The sequence below is a fragment of the Aquarana catesbeiana genome, linkage group LG13, assembly GCF_042186555.1.
Source record: "Aquarana catesbeiana isolate 2022-GZ linkage group LG13, ASM4218655v1, whole genome shotgun sequence".
Lineage (NCBI taxonomy): Eukaryota > Metazoa > Chordata > Amphibia > Anura > Ranidae > Aquarana > Aquarana catesbeiana.
Genome location: NC_133336.1, coordinates 165354525 through 165375446, shown reverse-complemented (window position 1 = coordinate 165375446; position 20922 = coordinate 165354525). Strand labels below are relative to the sequence as shown.

At 39.4% G+C, this 20922-nt stretch overlaps 1 protein-coding gene across 1 annotated transcript in view; it reads right to left on the bottom strand.

Annotated features, from left to right (window-relative positions):
• The window catches only part of LOC141116571 (butyrophilin subfamily 1 member A1-like), a 131199-nt gene extending 118614 nt beyond the window's left edge, over nucleotides 1-12585 (bottom strand). Inside the window, exon 1 of the mRNA XM_073608968.1 lies at nucleotides 12361-12585. Within this exon, the coding sequence (XP_073465069.1) occupies nucleotides 12361-12585 (225 nt within the window). The remainder of the gene's footprint in view (nucleotides 1-12360) is intronic.
• Nucleotides 12586-20922: the final 8337 nt, after the last annotated feature.

Sequence of the window (20922 nt, the reverse complement as noted above, 5' to 3'; positions counted from 1 at the left end):
CTCTCCAGGTTATTGGAAATGTGGCCAGTACCAGATGTGCTAATCATTCACCTTGGGGGTAATGAAGTGGATAAAATGAAACCACTGGATCTTCTGTTCTCAAAGAAGCGTGACCTTCGATTTAAATTAGCTTGCCTGAATACCACAATAATTTTTTCTGAAATAGTTCCAAGGCTGTTATGGCTACAGGATGACCAATTTAAAAATTTGGAGAAAATTAGGCGTCCAGTAAATAGATGTTTGGAAAATTTTATGCCACTTATTGGAGATTTTTCCTATAGACACAGGGATCTGGAGGATGGTTTTGCAAGTTTGTATAGGGCAGATAGAGTTCACCTATCTGACATAGGTTTATATATTTTTAACATTGGTTTACAAAATAGCATTGAATTGGCTGTGGTTGTGGGGTAGGCCGGCCTTGTTAATACAAGCCCAGTGTTTGTGGGACTTGTGTTTATAAGATATTCTGTATTGCTCAAAACCTATAAGACTGAGCTGTTTTTGTATTATATTATGTGCAAGTGGAGAGTTTTTATGGATTAATAAAAATGTTTAAAATTATGTTAAATTATTTATTATTACACCAATAAATGTGCCGTGGCCAATTACATGCCAAACGAAGTTGTTGAGCGTCTTTAATTAAGTGTTATTGTTGAGATTTTGGGGGGGGGGGGGGTGCGGCCTACATTCCCATGGACTGAAATGGCTTAATGATTTGCACCCGTCAGCATGGGCATGTGGCTGCCCCTCTTCATGCATGTGTAGTTTTAATTAAAAATAAATAAATAAAGAGGCATGGTCTCTTTAACCGCTTGCCGACCAGCTGCTGCAGTTGTACTGCGGCAGAATGGCACAGGCAGGCGAATCGCCGTTATATTACATCACTCCCTCTGGTGGCCACTCGGGTGCGCGCGCACCGCCAGAGGTGCGCGCCCACAGCTGGCCCCGAAGCCGATGTGCGTGCCCAGCAGTCTCGATGACCGCCGGGCTCCCGCAATCGCTCACAACACTGCGAGAACCGGGATCTCTGTGTGTAAACACAGAGATCTCGGTTCTCTGAGGGGAGAAGTGACAGATTGTTGTTCATACAAAGTATGAACAGCAATCTTTCATCTCCCCTAGTCATTCCCCTCCCCTCTTCAGTTAGAACACACACTAGGGAATACAATTAACCCCTTGATCGCCCCCTAGTGTTAACCTCTTCCTTGCCAGTGATATTTTTACAGTAATCAATGCATTTTTATAGCACTGATCGCTGTATTAATGCCAATGGTCCCAAAAATGTGTCAAAATTGTCCGATGTGTCTGTCATAATGTCGCAGTCATGATAAAAATCACAGATCGCCGCCATTACTAGTAAAAAAAAAAAATAATAAAAATGCTATAAATCTATCCCCTATTTTGTATTTTGTAGATGCTATAACTTTTGTGCAAACCAATAAATATACGCTTATTGCAATTTTTAACCAAAAATATGTAGAAGAATACATATCGGCCTAAACTGAGAAAAAATGTGCTTTTTTTTTAAAAATGGGGATATTTATTGTAGCAAAAAGTACAAAATATTGTGTTTTCTTTTCAAAATTGTCGCTCTTTTTTTGATTATAGCGCAAAAAATAAAAACTGCACAGATGATCAAATACCACCAAAAGAAAGCTCTATTTGTGGGGAAAAAAAGGATGTCAATTTTGTTTGGGTACAATGTTGCATGCCCGCGCAATTGTCAGTTAAAACAACAGAGTACTGAATCACTGCTCTGGTCAGGAAGGGGGTAAAATCTTCCGGGCCTGAAGTGGTTAAATAAAAAAAAGTTAAAATGGGGTCATGTGACGCTGCAGCACTGCGGGTCTGTCACATGACCACTGGAAATGTTCTAGAGGGTCATGGAACATTCCAGAAAGGGGCTCATTCTATAAAGCTGGCCCCGCGGGAATTTCCTCACCAGTTAGTCAGAATCAGCAACAAGCTCCCACCCCCCCCCCACCCTTGTCATGAGCACCTATATGTGGTTTGTCGCCCTTTATATTTGAAGGGGGGACTTGTGTTGATAAGATATTCTGTATTGCTCGAGTCCTGTAAGACTGAGCTGTTTTTGTATTTTATTATTTGCAAGTTGAGAGTTTTTATGGATCAATAAAAAATATTAAAATGTTAATTTATTTATTATTACTTATTATTATTATTAAATGTTCCGCAGCCAATTATATGCCAAACAAAGTTGTTGAGCGTCTTTAATAATTGTTATTGTTGAGGTATTGGGGTGGAGAGGTGTGGCCTAAATTCCCATGAACTAAAAGGGCTTAATGATTTGCGCCCGTCAGCATGGGCATGTGGACGCCCCCTTTCCCGCATGTGTAGTTTTAATTAAAAATAAATAATTAAAGAGGCATGGTCTCTTTAAATTTAAAAAAAAAAGTTAAAATGGGGTCATGTGATGCTGCAGCACTGCTGGTTCCTCACATGACCGCTGGGAATGTTCTAAAGGGCCACATGACTCATTAGAACATTTCAGAAAGGGGCTCATTATATAAAGCTGGCCCCGCAGGAATTTCATCACCGTTTGTTCAGAATCAGCAACAAGCTCCCAACCCCCCCACCCTTGTCACGAGCACCTGTATGTGGTTCATCACCCTTTTGTATTTGAAGGGGGGGGGCTTGTGTTTATAAGATATTCTGTATTGCTCGAGTCCTGTAAGAGTGAGCTGTTTTTGTATTTTATTATTTGCAAGTTGAGAGTTTTTATGGATTAATAAAAATTATTAAAATTATGTTTATTTATTATTACACCAATAAACGTGTTGCGGCCAATTATATGCCAAATTAAGTTGTTGAGCGTCTTTAATTAATTAAGTGTGCAGCCTACATTCCCATGCCCTTTGTTTCTAATGTCCATAGGGACATAACCATACAATGCAATCACACGTGCACAGGAACTGCCCTAATGAAGGCCCTCTCAAACCCGCTTCTTACATACTTACATATTTCTTACATATTTCATATACTGTATTTATTGGCGTATAACACGCAAGTTCATTTTAAGAGGGAAGTTTCAGGAAAAAAAAGTATTTTTTAAATAAACCACTTTGAAGCAAAATAATGGTCAGTGCCCATCAATGCAGCCTGATTAGTGCCCATCTGCAGCCTCAAAGCATCCTGGTCTGCGCCCATAGGCAGCCTCAGTGCATCATGGTCTGCGCCCATCTGCAGCCTCAATGCAGCCTGATCTGCACCCATCTGCAGCCTCAATGCAGCCTGATTAGTGCCCATCTGCAGCCTGATCTGCGCCCATCTGCAGCCCATCTCCCATCAATGCAGCCTGATTAATGCCTATCTGCAGCCTCACCATCTCTCATCAATGCAGTGCAGGAAATCACTGGGCCGTCATCTCCTGTTTACTTGGCTCTCAGTCGGCAGTTACATACAAAGTCCCACGTCCACCATCGGCATTGGACCAGTTCCTGTGAAAGACAGAACACTGGTCCAATGCTGGTGGCGGAGGCGTGACTGTGTGTGTGACGAGAGAGCCGAGTTAGAGCCAAGTAAACAGCAGATGACCGCTCTGTGAATTCCAGTGTCGCTCATCCCCCTCCTTTCCCTCCAAGGTACAGTATCGCGTATAACATGCACCCGTGATTTGCTCCTTATTTTCAAGGGGAAAAGTGCGTGTTATACGCCGATAAATACAGTACATATTTTTGCATATGCATTTTTGGAGTCATTGCCCTTTAAAGTTCCACCAGAGGGTCTCTTTTTGTTCCATATTTGGGATGTGGGCAATTTCTCCTACACCCTACTAGAATTGAACTATCCTATATACCTCAAACCCATTAGGGAGAGGGAGCCTTGGCTGATGGAAGCAAGGCTATACAATGGGCATTGAGCTAATGCAGGGAGGTTAAGTAGCTCCATCCGAATTGGCTCCAAGGATGTGAAGCGAAGGGGCAGAACTTGAACTCTAGAAAAAAGCTATGCTGAGGCATCCCACTGACCTGAGGAAACTCATCCTTCAGGCTTTGTTCACACTAGTGCAAATTTGATACGGATTTTCCCACATCCAATTCGCACAGCAGGAGATCGTGACCGGCTCTCTATGGAGCCGGTTCACACATCTCCGCAGCGGCTCTGGTGCGATTTTCTCAGGAGCCCAGAGTATCTTTTGGTCCGTTTCAGGTCCGAATTCAGCCAAAAATTCTGGATGAAATCGGATCTGAAACGGTGAACGAGGATGCACCGGACTCCTGCTGTGAACCGCTGCATTCTCATATGTGAACCCAGCCTTAGTCTTGCCTGCCTAATCACCTGCTCTGTGATAATTTGTCACGCTTTTATTGACAGTTGGACCTTACCAACAATTAACTTTGCTTTAATGGGTTGTGCCCTCAAGTTGAATTGTGGGTCAGTCTAATGCCTGTCTGGCACTGATGGTAATAAGAATAGGCCTCTTGGACTGTCAGGTTATTGTTTATGCAGTATACCCGTGCACTGGTTCTTTGTTATGTTTAAACATTTCAATAAAGCTTTGGCCTTGCCCTTCTCCAACTTAATCAGGCTCTGTGTCATTTTTGGGCATGGTATGGTTTTTAGTTGGTCTTGACTGAGCCTATGTTTCTCAGCAGTCATGTGTACAAAGACCATTCACACTACATTGCACTAATGCTCAGTAAAGCCCATTTTACCATACATTACCATCATGCGAACACACAGGTATATGTGTCTTGTGGTGTGTTGTAGACTAGTGCACAACAGAAAATTTTGTTTACATAGTTAGTAAGGTTCAATAAAGACACCAGTCCATCCCGAGTGAGCACCCACAGTTGTTCCCATCCCTGCACATTGCATCCCATCCACCATATTATTATTTATTTATTTTATATATATTTAAGGTACCCATGTAGCACCATCAATCTACGCAGCACTCCACACCCCCAAGGGGTTTCCAATCCAAGGTCCCCAACTCACACCCATACACCAGGGCCATATTTTGGACAGAGGCCAATAAACCTACCAGCATGTCTTTGGAGTGTGGGAGGAAACCAGAGTACCCAGAGGAAACCCATGCAGGCACAGGGAGAACATGCAAACACCAGGCAGATAGTGTCATGGTCAGGATTTGAACCAGCAACCCTATTGCTGCAAGGTTGCAAGGTGAGAGTGCTAACCACTACACCACTGTGCTGCCCTGTTTCATTGTCATTCGTAAAATACATAATTTCGTTCTGTTATATTTGTTATGTTACGTTAATTTGTTTTCAGATAATTCGTTATTTCTGTAGAGTGTTGATATTCATTATACTGAATCTTGAATCATGTCCAATTCATTTGTTATATCCGCTATAATTTCTTTTGTATTAGTTGAAATTCGATATTTATGTATGTATATAGATTCGTGAAAATGATTCGTAGTTTGGAAAGTTATTTGTTTATTGAATCTATTAACACACACAATGAAAATATCTCTTCTCCTCTGCTCAAATACAATACAACACCCTTCTCACTCAGTTCTCAGGAATGCACTTTGCCAGTAATCCAACCTCCAGCACAAAATTTATCAGCTGATTGGACTGTAATGCCCCATACACACGGTCGGACTTTGTTCGGACATTCCGACAACAAAATCCTAGGATTTTTTCCGACAGATGTTGGCTCAAACTTGTCTTGCATACACACGGTCACACAAAGTTGTCGGAAAAAACGATCGTTCTAAACGCGGTGACGTAAAACACGTACGTCGGGACTATAAACGGGGCAGTGGCCAATAGCTTTCATCTCTTTATTTATTCTGAGCATGTGTGGCACTTTGTCCATCAGATTTGTGTACACACGATCGGAATTCCTGACAACGGATTTTGTTGTCGGAAAATTTTATATCCTGCTCTCAAACTTTGTGTGTCGGAAAATCCGATGGAAAATGTGTGATGGAGCCTACACACGGTCGGAATTTCCGACAACAAGGTCCTATCACACATTTTCCATCGGAAAATCCGACCGTGTGTACGGGGCATTAGATTTACTTTGAGTTGACCTTCTGTTTCATTAGATCTTTAACGAATTACCGAATCATGTCAAATTCATTCATTATATCTGCTATAATTTATTTTGTATTAGTTGAAATTCGTTATTTTTTCATGCGTCTGAATGTCCGAAAGATGCAAAATTTGGCCAAATTTCGATTCGTTACGAATTGCACATGTCTAGTGTGTTGTCATTCATTTTGAATATTACCCCAAGGTACATATACAGTAAACAAAATTCACCTGTTCTTTTTTTTTTGTTTAATAAGTTTTTATTAAAGAAAAACAGAGCAAAGACAAACATAATGCACATAAAAGGTACATATTTAGAAGTCAAAATGATAGATTTAGATTTAGACTGTATCGGCTATATCAGTAAAAAATGAACCATATACCCAGCAAGTATCTATATATTTATAGAGAGTATTATTGCAGTATTTAAGTAAAAAAGAAGGGGAGGTTCACAGTCTTTGAGTCTTTGAGTCAAACATAATGAACAATGATCTGTGTATTAGTTTAGCAGAAGCAAAGAGTAAGAGGAAAAGTAAAAGTATAGATAGAGAGAGAGGATAGAGGGAGAGAGAGAACAAGAAGTAGGGATGGGGAGGGGAAGGGGGGGGGATGAATTGCTGGCACACATGTTATCACATTGAAAAGAACCTGAACATCGGAATACAAACAGCTACTCTTAGTAAGTCAATTTAAGGGGTTTGTGTTATAATGTCTTTATAAGTGGAAGTGGATTGAAATTTTATCCATGAATCCCATGTTATAGAATGTTTCTTGGAGGTACCTCTGATGTTGTGTGTAATACTCTCCATAAGATGTACGTTTTCAACCATTTGTAGCCAAACACGAGCAGAAGGGGTTGTTGGTTGTCCCCATAAAGTCGGGATTAAAGCTTTGGCCGTGTTTAGCAAGTGGGGGATAATTGAACGTTTATATAATTTCATAGGGGTATTTGTAGAGTGGAAGAGAATAGCCCAAGGGTCATTGGGTATATTCGTATCTGAGATCTGTGTTATCAGAGTACGAATGGCATCCCAGAAAGGTCGAATCATTGGGCAAAACCACCAGATGTGTGCGTGAGTAGCGTTGTTCCCACAGTTCCTCCAGCATAATGGGGAACCGGCTGGGAACATTTGGTGTAATCTAGCTGGGGTGTAATGCCATCTGGATAACAGTTTATAGTTAACCTCTGACATTTTCGAGGCTATGGAAGAAGTGTGGACTAATTGAAGAATCTTGGTTTTTTGGTTGTCAGTGAGGGAGGAATTTAAATCAGATTCCCATTTAGCGAGGAAAGGTGGAAAGTTGGGATTTTGTAGAGCAATGAGAGCTTTGTAAAATAGAGATATGCTGTGTAAAGGTGGATCTTTTGGATAGAAAATCTCTTCTATAACATGCAAATCCTCAACATCTCTAATTGGTTTAGGAAGGGAATTTAAAAAATGTTGTAATTGGTGATATCTCCATTTATCCATAAATGTAGCAGGTTTAGGGGCTAGAATCATACTCAGTGGTTTAATTGTGTTGTCTCGGAGGACATGATGTAGTAGTAGGGGATCTGCAGATTTCCATGATTTGAAACCTGGGTCTAATAGACCCGGCAAAAAATATTTGTGGTTGAGGAGAGGCATTAAAGGGGAGTTATAGTTCCATGAAAATTTTTTGTGTAGTGCATCCCATATATCTAAAGAGGATATAGTAAGAACCGAGGTATTATGGGCCAGATTTCTGCAAGATCGGGGTATCCAGGGAGCTGCAGAAAGGTCCATTTCACTTAGAGAATATTCAATTTGTACCCACAATTTCGTTTTGAGAGCATATTTCCAATCCGCCAATCTGGAAAGAACAACCGCTTGATAGTATGTTTTGAAATTAGGAAGGGCCAGACCACCAGAGCATTTAGAGCGGAACAAAAGCTCCCTGGATATTCTGGAGTGCCTATTCTTCCAAATAAATTTGGAAATCATGGTTTGTAAAATAGTGAAAAACCCCACCGGTACCCCTAATGGGAGCATTTGGAAAACAAAAAGGATGCGAGGTAATATATTCATTTTAATTATATTTACTTTCCCTAGCCAAGTATGTGATAAATTGGACCACTTTCGTAGATCGTCTCTAATCTTATTTAGCAAGGGGATATAATTGTATTGAAAAAGAGAATGGGGGTGAGGAGTAAGATAAATACCCAGATATTTCATACATTTTGGTTCCCACTTAAAGGGAAACAAAGGTTTAAGGGAGAGAGCCTCCGACTTGGGGATATTAATGTTTAAAATTTCAGATTTGGATAAATTTATTTTGAAATTAGAAATGGAGTGGAAATTGGAGAATTCTGTCATTAAATTTGGAATTGAGATGCGTGGTTGTTGAATAAAGAATAATATATCATCAGCATAGGCTGCGTATTTATGTGATCTGTTGCCTATTTGTATGCCTTTGATATCAATGTTATGTCTGATTGTTGCTAGAAAGGGTTCTAAGGTAATAGCAAAAAGAAGGGGAGACAGGGGGCAGCCTTGCCTGGTTCCATTGTGTAGGACGAAAGGGTCACTCAGCATCCCATTTATCCTAATTTGCGCTGTAGGATTAGAGTATAGGGATGAAATTCGATGGAACATCTTAGGGCCCAGCCCGAAGTATCGTAGGGTCATTTTAAGGTATTCCCAGTCCACCCTGTCAAAAGCCTTCTCAGCGTCAGTGGAGAGGAGCAGGGTGGACTGGGAGCGCCTCTGGACATATTGGATCAATGAGATTGCACAAAGGGAATTGTCCTTTGCTTCCCTATTGGGTATAAAACCTGATTGATCTGCTGAAATCCAGCTAGGCAAAAGAGGCAGCAAACGATTCGCCATTACTTTGGCGAGTAATTTAATGTCCACGTTGATCAACGATATGGGCCTGAAACTATTGCATAGGGTAGGATCCTTATCAGATTTGGGGATGACAGTGATATGAGTGGAGAGGGATTCTGGGCGTAGACCTGAAGAGTGAGAGATGGAATTTGCATAGGCGCATAGACGAGGGAGCAGTACATCACTGAATGTTTTGTAATATAAAATAGTGAACCCATCAGGTCCAGGGGCTTTACCGGATGGGGAGGATTTTAATGCTGCCTGAAATTCCTCGACTGAGAAATCTTCTTCCATTTCTTTTAGTATGGACAGGGGCAATTTAGGTAGGTTAGCATCTTTTAAGTAAGATAATATGCGACTCCTTCTCTCTTTTTGAGAAAGAGAGGACAAATCGTTTTTAACATTGTAAAGGTCCGTGTAGTAATCTCTGAAGGCCTTAGCGATATCTGGGGTTGCGTGGACTAGCTCTCCTGATGGGAGTTTGATTTTGGAAATAAACGACTGCGCCTGTTTAGTTTTTAAGGATCGGGCTAATAACTTACTTGGTTTGTTCCCCCACTCATAAAATTTCTGGGATAGGCGTTGGAATTTCCTCTTAGTATCCAAGTTGAGGAGTGATTTCAACTCTTCTCGTTTAAGTGTGAGGGATTGAAGGTGTTCAATATGTAGAGATAATTTGTGTTGTTTTTCGAGGGTCGCTATCTGCTGCAAGACCTGGGCGACTCGCCGACCATGCTCCCTTTTCTTCCTAGATCCAAGTTCAATGAGACGACCCCTTATAGTAGCCTTATGAGCCTCCCATACTGTGGAGGGAGATGTGTCAGCAGGCTTATTTTCCTTAAAGTACTGTGTTAAATGAGAGGCTAATATGGAGACCTCAGCTTCGTTGGATAGAAGGGAGTCATTAAGTTTCCAATTATTAGTACGTCTTGGTAGGGAGGGCATGGTCAATGTCATCGACACAGGTGCATGGTCAGATATAGAAGCAGTCCCTATGTGAGCAGATTGCAGGAGGGGAAGATGATAATGATCTAAAAACATGTTATCTATTCTGGAATAGGATTGGTGTGTTGTGGAAAAATGGGAGAAATCTTTTTCCTTAGGATGGAGGAGACGCCAGACATCCATCAGTTGGAGGCTCAAAAGTTTCTTTTTAACAAATTTCAAACGTTTGAAAGAAACACTGGAGCGACCTTGAGAGGTATCCATAGTAGGGTCTAGGGGCATGTTTATGTCACCAGCTAAAATAGTAAGACCCTTGGCAAACTGTGAGAGTTTAGTAATGATTTGTGAGAAAAAAGTTGGTTGATTGTGGTTTGGGCAATATACATTTGCTAAAGTGCATTGAGTGTTTCCTATGAAGCCTCGAAGGAAAAGAAAGCGACCATGTTCATCTGCTAACATATCGGATATATAAACCAAGTGTACTGCGCTAGCAACTAAATGTGTAAAAATATATATATAAATAAAAACCACACAAAACACACAAAACACCACAAGTGTTAATAAAGTGACACGTGAATATAAATATGGATGTGTCAGAGAACTGGACCTGCAGCTCGTGCATCCGAGCCAACACTCAGTGTGCGTGCACTAAACTGCAACACCAGAGCTCCAAGACCCTCCACGGAAACAATATCAATTAGTGTAGAGGTGGCAGGATCATGGGACGATGCACTATTTAAACATATGCATCTATCAAACCTCAGAATTAGCAAATTAGCATACAATGGTATAAACAAAAATATAAATGTATAAATATAGCATAACAATTATGCAAAAAATAGGATAGCATGGAGCAAAACCACTCAGCACGTTCCAGATAGCACAAAGAGACCATAGAATGTCATCTACAATATATATGCTTCTTCATGGGAAAAAATAATAAACGGGCTTCCAACTTTTCATCTTTTCCAGCACCCAGGGCCAATGGTGTAGTAATGTGAAAGGATTACTCATAAAGCCATAGAAGCACACGTTCCACCGAAGGAGAGAAGAGAAGTATATAGCATAAAACCTTTTAAAAACAAAAGGTCACCTGCGCATAAATGCGCTACTCACAGGACCGATAAGGAAAGCAGGCATTCAGATATTTCGGTCGGTTCGCCGCTCATGGCGTGCGTTCCACCGCCAGGAAGTGATGTCACTGGTACAGGCCGAATGAACGTAAACAGGATATTGCGTCGACGCGTTTCGCCCCTCCCCCAGGGCGTTATCAAAGACTTAACATCCTGCCGGCGTGTAAACCTTTTATATTATGTTCAGTGAGTGACAGCCATTTACGGCCAATGGGTGAGAAGTTACCCATTCCTTCCTCTATCATCATATCCTGTTTGCAAAAAATAGAATAAAATAAAACTTTACTCAATGGTCGGAAACAATTCCAATATGCAGATAGGTGTTTACAGCATCTTCATGAGGAAAACATCTTAACACTCACTGCCTTCCACAGAACAAAGTATATGCAAAACAAAGAATACTAGCATCAGGATATTTGGATAGACGGAAAAAAAATTCATACAATATATATTGGATATCTCAACTCCTGATAATAAAAACAATAGTTTAATACATTACCAATAATTTAAAAATCTATGAAGGATAACAAAATGATATATGAAAAAATTATTTTGTACAAAAAATAATAAAAAATTATAAAATCAGAAAAAATCCAAAAAATAATAATATAGCATCCCATATTTCACTCGATGATTTACTCATCTCCCAGGTTCGATATTCATGATCGAGACATGGGAAAAAACACATGATAAAAGATGCATGATGGTAAAAAAATATATAAAAAAAATATTATATTAAATAAAATAGTAAAATAAATCAGTACTAAAAAGCACAGGCAAATATATAGAAAATATATTAGATATAATGAAAACAAAATATGTATATTTATACTACCAATTCGATAAAAAACAATTCAAGTCTAGCTCGATATTCAGGCCCAAGGGGTTCAAAGTGCGTAATCTATGTATCCACTGGGTTTCATTTTGTGAGATGTTTTGTCTAAGGTTAGAACCTCGCCAGTGATCTTCAACTCTGTCAATTCCACAGAAAGTGAGTAGGCTAGGGTCTTGGTTATGGAAAAGCCTGAAATGATTGGAAAGACCATGGAATCTATACCCCTTCTTGATCCTATTCACATGCTCATTGAGCCTTATACCCAGTTGTCTAGTGGTTCTTCCTACATATTGTAGATTGCAAGGGCAAGATAGAAGGTAGGTAACGTGCGTTGTACTGCAGGTGATAAATTTTTTGATTGTGTACGATCTACCATCTACCATAGAGCTGAAATGGGTGGTTTTCCGCTTGCGAAATTTAGATGTTTTACATATTCCACACCTCCCACAACTATAGAACCCAACACTGTCTAGAAAAGTGCATGTCTTCCTAGGGGGATCTATAACATTATGTGCTAACTGGAGCCTCAAAGTGGGCGGTTTGGTATAAATAAAATTTGGCTGTTTTGGCAGCACCTTCCTCAGGTCATCATCCCGATGAAGGAGAGGCCAATGTCTCTTAATGATTCTCTCCAGGTCTCGATACTGTCTGTTAAAACCTGTGATGAAGGATAGACTAAAATTGTTTTCCCCTTTCGATTTAGATTTAAACAGATCATCCCTATTCATTTCCCCGACTGTTTGTTTTATCTTCTCTAAATTTTCCAGACTGTAGCCTTTTTCTTGAAATCTTTTCACCATGGTGTTAGCTTGCAAGTTATAGTCACTTAAGTTACTGCAGTTTCTTCTAATCCTAAGTAACTGACTTTTAGGGATACCCCCTAGCCATCTAGGGTGGTGGCAGCTCGTCAGGGGGATATACCCATTTCGGTCAACATCTTTGAAGAAGGTGCGGGTAAGTAATTTATTATCTTCCCTAAACAGTGTTAGGTCTAAAAAATTAATTAGTTGGTAACTAAAGCATTCAGAAAAAGATATACCAAACCTATTATTACTTATTTTGGCCATAAATTCTAAAAAGGAGTCGGGTGATCCTGCCCAAATGATCAAGATATCGTCTATGTACCTCTTATATAACCTGAGCTCCGGGATATTGGATCGATAGATGGCCTCATCCTCCCAAAAACTCATGAACAGATTTGCCACTGAAGGTGCATACTTGGCGCCCATTGCGACCCCTTTCTTTTGCCTATAATATTCCTTTTGGTGCCAAAAAAAATTATGGCTCATTGCTAGATCCAGAGCTTTTAAAATAAACTCCTTTTGTTTTAATTTTATATCTGTATCCTCTAATGCCCATCCTACTGCTTGTAACGCATGTTCTTGTTGGATGTTGGTATAGAGTGAATTTACATCAATACTTGCAAGCAAACAATTATCATCTATTGTTACGGTCTTAGTTAATTCAATAAGTTCTCTGCTATCTTTAAGGTATGCAGGATATTTTTTGGTGAGTGGTTGCAGGAAACAGTCTAGGTATTCACCAAGTCTAGAGAAGAGGGATCCAATCCCACTGATTATTGGTCGACCTGGGGGTTTAGATTTATTTTTATGAATCTTTGGCAATTGATAAATCACCGGTACCCGTGGTGCATCCGGGGTAAGGTATCTAGCCTCTTTTTTCTTTAAGATACCTTCATCAGTTGCTGTTTTAACTAAATTTTTTAATTTTAATTTAAATTTCTTAGTGGGATTGTTTTTCAACTTTTCATAGGTATCCTGGTCTCCAACCAATCTATTTAATTCCTCCAAATAATCAGCTTTGTTTAATATTACCACCCCCCCTCCCTTATCAGCCGACCTGATCACTATATTTTTGTTTTTTATCAGTGCCTCTAAACCTCTCTCTAAATCTTTTTTTCTCCTTTGGGGTTTGACAACAAGCTTGTCCAAATCCTGTTCCACCAGAGATTTGAACACCCCAACGAAATGATTATTACTAATCTGGGGGTTGAATATTGAGTTATTCTTCAAAGTTGTATGTATATATTCCTCTTCTGGGGAATTTGATACTATTGCTTTATTGGAAAAATGTTTTTTTATATTAACTTTTCTTATAAATTTCTGTAAATCAATGAACACATCGAATTTATTAAGATTTTTTTCCATGGCATATTTTAAGCCTAAATCTAAAACTTTCAATTCTTCTTGAGAAAAGTTTACATCACTTAAGTTAAAAATTCCCTCCATTAAACCATTCTTCTTCGCTTTCCTTTTCCCTCCTCTGCATCCTCTTGTTCTCCTCTGTTTTCTTGATTTGATTGTGGGGTCATGGGGTACCATGGTCTCCACTCCTCTGGTGGACTCTGGTCTCTCCCCCAGCCCCTGGGAGTTGTGGCACCCCTCCCTCTCGTAGTGGGGGGTCCCCCTGATCCTCTCCTCTGAAAATCCCCTCTCTGGTTACTGGGATACCATCCCCTTCCTCTGTTTGTTGGAGGATAATACTCAGGCTGATTGTGAGCCCAAGGCCTTCCCCTATATCCTCCTCCTCTATTATATCCTCTTTGGTTCTGGGATCCTCTATGGTCATAGCCCTTCTGCCCATAGGAACCCCCTTGGGATGGATAAGGGTAATCATACTCAAGGGGTTCAAAACGATTATATGTGGGTACACTATATCCGGATGCTGATGCACCATAGTGGTTGTTTGCCTGACCACTATGGGTGGTTTTGGCGGAGTCTTTCTGAGAGTCAACAAACTTTCTCACAGGAGTTTTGATAGTATCCAGCACTCGGATTGGCTCTATTTCCATAGGGTTAAGTGCAGTATTGGACTCCTCCCCCATTTCTTGCCATTTATAAACTTTGTTGGATTTATAGTCATTGGTATCTCTGATGAATTTTTTAATTTTTTTCTTCTGGGTATCCTTATCCAATTTTTCTACAAAATCCTGGAGCTGTTTTAGTTTGTCCTTACATTCCCCCGAAGTGATAAGAGGGCCTAATTTGGATTTAATTCCATTAATGTTAACCTCAATTAGTTTTAATTTTCTCTCCTTTCTTGCTATTAGCATTTCTAAGAGTTTCCTCTCAGCACTATTAAAAAAGGAGAACCATTCACACTCGAGATCTTTGTCTAGGAGCCCATCATTGGGAGCTAAATCCCATCTGAGCCGTCTGGGGGTCATCCCATCTTTCACATATTTTCTAAGGGAAAAAATGTCCCACCAAGTCCTGACTTGTTTATCAAGGGCTCCCCTGAGATGTTTGAAATCCGAGTTGATATCAGATTGTTCATTATTGGACGAGAAAAATTCGTCCGCATTAATACTCCTGTCATTAATAAAAGTGAAAATCTCCATCATGAGAAAAATGCAGCTGCTGTGACCAAGTGCTCTTACTTGTGAAACATAAAATCATACAATACAGCGCTTGCAAATATATAGTATCAAACAGATTCTTTTGTGAAACCAAAAAAGAAAAGAAAATGGAACTTTGTTGCAGCAGCAGAGTGAAAGTACTGTACTTTGAAGATATATAAACCAAGTGTACTGCGCTAGCAACTAAATGTGTAAAAATATATATATAAATAAAAACCACACAAAACACACAAAACACCACAAGTGTTAATAAAGTGACACGTGAATATAAATATGGATGTGTCAGAGAACTGGACCTGCAGCTCGTGCATCCGAGCCAACACTCAGTGTGCGTGCACTAAACTGCAACACCAGAGCTCCAAGACCCTCCACGGAAACAATATCAATTAGTGTAGAGGTGGCAGGATCATGGGACGATGCACTATTTAAACATATGCATCTATCAAACCTCAGAATTAGCAAATTAGCATACAATGGTATAAACAAAAATATAAATGTATAAATATAGCATAACAATTATGCAAAAAATAGGATAGCATGGAGCAAAACCACTCAGCACGTTCCAGATAGCACAAAGAGACCATAGAATGTCATCTACAATATATATGCTTCTTCATGGGAAAAAATAATAAACGGGCTTCCAACTTTTCATCTTTTCCAGCACCCAGGGCCAATGGTGTAGTAATGTGAAAGGATTACTCATAAAGCCATAGAAGCACACGTTCCACCGAAGGAGAGAAGAGAAGTATATAGCATAAAACCTTTTAAAAACAAAAGGTCACCTGCGCATAAATGCGCTACTCACAGGACCGATAAGGAAAGCAGGCATTCAGATATTTCGGTCGGTTCGCCGCTCATGGCGTGCGTTCCACCGCCAGGAAGTGATGTCACTGGTACAGGCCGAATGAACGTAAACAGGATATTGCGTCGACGCGTTTCGCCCCTCCCCCAGGGCGTTATCAAAGACTTAACATCCTGCCGGCGTGTAAACCTTTTATATTATGTTCAGTGAGTGACAGCCATTTACGGCCAATGGGTGAGAAGTTACCCATTCCTTCCTCTATCATCATATCCTGTTTGCAAAAAATAGAATAAAATAAAACTTTACTCAATGGTCGGAAACAATTCCAATATGCAGATAGGTGTTTACAGCATCTTCATGAGGAAAACATCTTAACACTCACTGCCTTCCACAGAACAAAGTATATGCAAAACAAAGAATACTAGCATCAGGATATTTGGATAGACGGAAAAAAATTCATACAATATATATTGGATATCTCAACTCCTGATAATAAAAACAATAGTTTAATACATTACCAATAATTTAAAAATCTATGAAGGATAACAAAATGATATATGAAAAAATTATTTTGTACAAAAAATAATAAAAAATTATAAAATCAGAAAAAATCCAAAAAATAATAATATAGCATCCCATATTTCACTCGATGATTTACTCATCTCCCAGGTTCGATATTCATGATCGAGACATGGGAAAAAACACATGATAAAAGATGCATGATGGTAAAAAAATATATAAAAAAAATATTATATTAAATAAAATAGTAAAATAAATCAGTACTAAAAAGCACAGGCAAATATATAGAAAATATATTAGATATAATGAAAACAAAATATGTATATTTATACTACCAATTCGATAAAAAACAATTCAAGTCTAGCTCGATATTCAGGCCCAAGGGGTTCAAAGTGCGTAATCTATGTATCCACTGGGTTTCATTTTGTGAGATGTTTTGTCTAAGGTTAGAACCTCGCCAGTGATCTTCAACTCTGTCAATTCCACAGAAAGTGAGTAGGCTAGGGTCTTGGTTATGGAAAAGCCTGAAATGATTGGAAAGACCATGGAATCTATACCCCTTCTTGATCCTATTCACATGCTCATTGAGCCTTATACCCAGTTGTCTAGTGGTTCTTCCTACATATTGTAGATTGCAAGGGCAAGATAGAAGGTAGGTAACGTGCGTTGTACTGCAGGTGATAAATTTTTTGATTGTGTACGATCTACCATCTACCATAGAGCTGAAATGGGTGGTTTTCCGCTTGCGAAATTTAGATGTTTTACATATTCCACACCTCCCACAACTATAGAACCCAACACTGTCTAGAAAAGTGCATGTCTTCCTAGGGGGATCTATAACATTATGTGCTAACTGGAGCCTCAAAGTGGGCGGTTTGGTATAAATAAAATTTGGCTGTTTTGGCAGCACCTTCCTCAGGTCATCATCCCGATGAAGGAGAGGCCAATGTCTCTTAATGATTCTCTCCAGGTCTCGATACTGTCTGTTAAAACCCGTGATGAAGGATAGACTAAAATTGTTTTCCCCTTTCGATTTAGATTTAAACAGATCATCCCTATTCATTTCCCCGACTGTTTGTTTTATCTTCTCTAAATTTTCCAGACTGTAGCCTTTTTCTTGAAATCTTTTCACCATGGTGTTAGCTTGCAAGTTATAGTCACTTAAGTTACTGCAGTTTCTTCTAATCCTAAGTAACTGACTTTTAGGGATACCCCCTAGCCATCTAGGGTGGTGGCAGCTCGTCAGGGGGATATACCCATTTCGGTCAACATCTTTGAAGAAGGTGCGGGTAAGTAATTTATTATCTTCCCTAAACAGTGTTAGGTCTAAAAAATTAATTAGTTGGTAACTAAAGCATTCAGAAAAAGATATACCAAACCTATTATTACTTATTTTGGCCATAAATTCTAAAAAGGAGTCGGGTGATCCTGCCCAAATGATCAAGATATCGTCTATGTACCTCTTATATAACCTGAGCTCCGGGATATTGGATCGATAGATGGCCTCATCCTCCCAAAAACTCATGAACAGATTTGCCACTGAAGGTGCATACTTGGCGCCCATTGCGACCCCTTTCTTTTGCCTATAATATTCCTTTTGGTGCCAAAAAAAATTATGGCTCATTGCTAGATCCAGAGCTTTTAAAATAAACTCCTTTTGTTTTAATTTTATATCTGTATCCTCTAATGCCCATCCTACTGCTTGTAACGCATGTTCTTGTTGGATGTTGGTATAGAGTGAATTTACATCAATACTTGCAAGCAAACAATTATCATCTATTGTTACGGTCTTAGTTAATTCAATAAGTTCTCTGCTATCTTTAAGGTATGCAGGATATTTTTTGGTGAGTGGTTGCAGGAAACAGTCTAGGTATTCACCAAGTCTAGAGAAGAGGGATCCAATCCCACTGATTATTGGTCGACCTGGGGGTTTAGATTTATTTTTATGAATCTTTGGCAATTGATAAATCACCGGTACCCGTGGTGCATCCGGGGTAAGGTATCTAGCCTCTTTTTTCTTTAAGATACCTTCATCAGTTGCTGTTTTAACTAAATTTTTTAATTTTAATTTAAATTTCTTAGTGGGATTGTTTTTCAACTTTTCATAGGTATCCTGGTCTCCAACCAATCTATTTAATTCCTCCAAATAATCAGCTTTGTTTAATATTACCACCCCCCCTCCCTTATCAGCCGACCTGATCACTATATTTTTGTTTTTTATCAGTGCCTCTAAACCTCTCTCTAAATCTTTTTTTCTCCTTTGGGGTTTGACAACAAGCTTGTCCAAATCCTGTTCCACCAGAGATTTGAACACCCCAACGAAATGATTATTACTAATCTGGGGGTTGAATATTGAGTTATTCTTCAAAGTTGTATGTATATATTCCTCTTCTGGGGAATTTGATACTATTGCTTTATTGGAAAAATGTTTTTTTATATTAACTTTTCTTATAAATTTCTGTAAATCAATGAACACATCGAATTTATTAAGATTTTTTTCCATGGCATATTTTAAGCCTAAATCTAAAACTTTCAATTCTTCTTGAGAAAAGTTTACATCACTTAAGTTAAAAATTCCCTCCATTAAACCATTCTTCTTCGCTTTCCTTTTCCCTCCTCTGCATCCTCTTGTTCTCCTCTGTTTTCTTGATTTGATTGTGGGGTCATGGGGTACCATGGTCTCCACTCCTCTGGTGGACTCTGGTCTCTCCCCCAGCCCCTGGGAGTTGTGGCACCCCTCCCTCTCGTAGTGGGGGGTCCCCCTGATCCTCTCCTCTGAAAATCCCCTCTCTGGTTACTGGGATACCATCCCCTTCCTCTGTTTGTTGGAGGATAATACTCAGGCTGATTGTGAGCCCAAGGCCTTCCCCTATATCCTCCTCCTCTATTATATCCTCTTTGGTTCTGGGATCCTCTATGGTCATAGCCCTTCTGCCCATAGGAACCCCCTTGGGATGGATAAGGGTAATCATACTCAAGGGGTTCAAAACGATTATATGTGGGTACACTATATCCGGATGCTGATGCACCATAGTGGTTGTTTGCCTGACCACTATGGGTGGTTTTGGCGGAGTCTTTCTGAGAGTCAACAAACTTTCTCACAGGAGTTTTGATAGTATCCAGCACTCGGATTGGCTCTATTTCCATAGGGTTAAGTGCAGTATTGGACTCCTCCCCCATTTCTTGCCATTTATAAACTTTGTTGGATTTATAGTCATTGGTATCTCTGATGAATTTTTTAATTTTTTTCTTCTGGGTATCCTTATCCAATTTTTCTACAAAATCCTGGAGCTGTTTTAGTTTGTCCTTACATTCCCCCGAAGTGATAAGAGGGCCTAATTTGGATTTAATTCCATTAATGTTAACCTCAATTAGTTTTAATTTTCTCTCCTTTCTTGCTATTAGCATTTCTAAGAGTTTCCTCTCAGCACTATTAAAAAAGGAGAACCATTCACACTCGAGATCTTTGTCTAGGAGCCCATCATTGGGAGCTAAATCCCATCTGAGCCGTCTGGGGGTCATCCCATCTTTCACATATTTTCTAAGGGAAAAAATGTCCCACCAAGTCCTGACTTGTTTATCAAGGGCTCCCCTGAGATGTTTGAAATCCGAGTTGATATCAGATTGTTCATTATTGGACGAGAAAAATTCGTCCGCATTAATACTCCTGTCATTAATAAAAGTGAAAATCTCCATCATGAGAAAAATGCAGCTGCTGTGACCAAGTGCTCTTACTTGTGAAACATAAAATCATACAATACAGCGCTTGCAAATATATAGTATCAAACAGATTCTTTTGTGAAACCAAAAAAGAAAAGAAAATGGAACTTTGTTGCAGCAGCAGAGTGAAAGTACTGTACTTTGAAGATATATAAACCAAGTGTACTGCGCTAGCAACTAAATGTGTAAAAATATATATATAAATAAAAACCACACAAAACACACAAAACACCACAAGTGTTAATAAAGTGACACGTGAATATAAATATGGATGTGTCAGAGAACTGGACCTGCAGCTCGTGCATCCGAGCCAACACTCAGTGTGCGTGCACTAAACTGCAACACCAGAGCTCCAAGACCCTCCACGGAAACAATATCAATTAGTGTAGAGGTGGCAGGATCATGGGACGATGCACTATTTAAACATATGCATCTATCAAACCTCAGAATTAGCAAATTAGCATACAATGGTATAAACAAAAATATAAATGTATAAATATAGCATAACAATTATGCAAAAAATAGGATAGCATGGAGCAAAACCACTCAGCACGTTCCAGATAGCACAAAGAGACCATAGAATGTCATCTACAATATATATGCTTCTTCATGGGAAAAAATAATAAACGGGCTTCCAACTTTTCATCTTTTCCAGCACCCAGGGCCAATGGTGTAGTAATGTGAAAGGATTACTCATAAAGCCATAGAAGCACACGT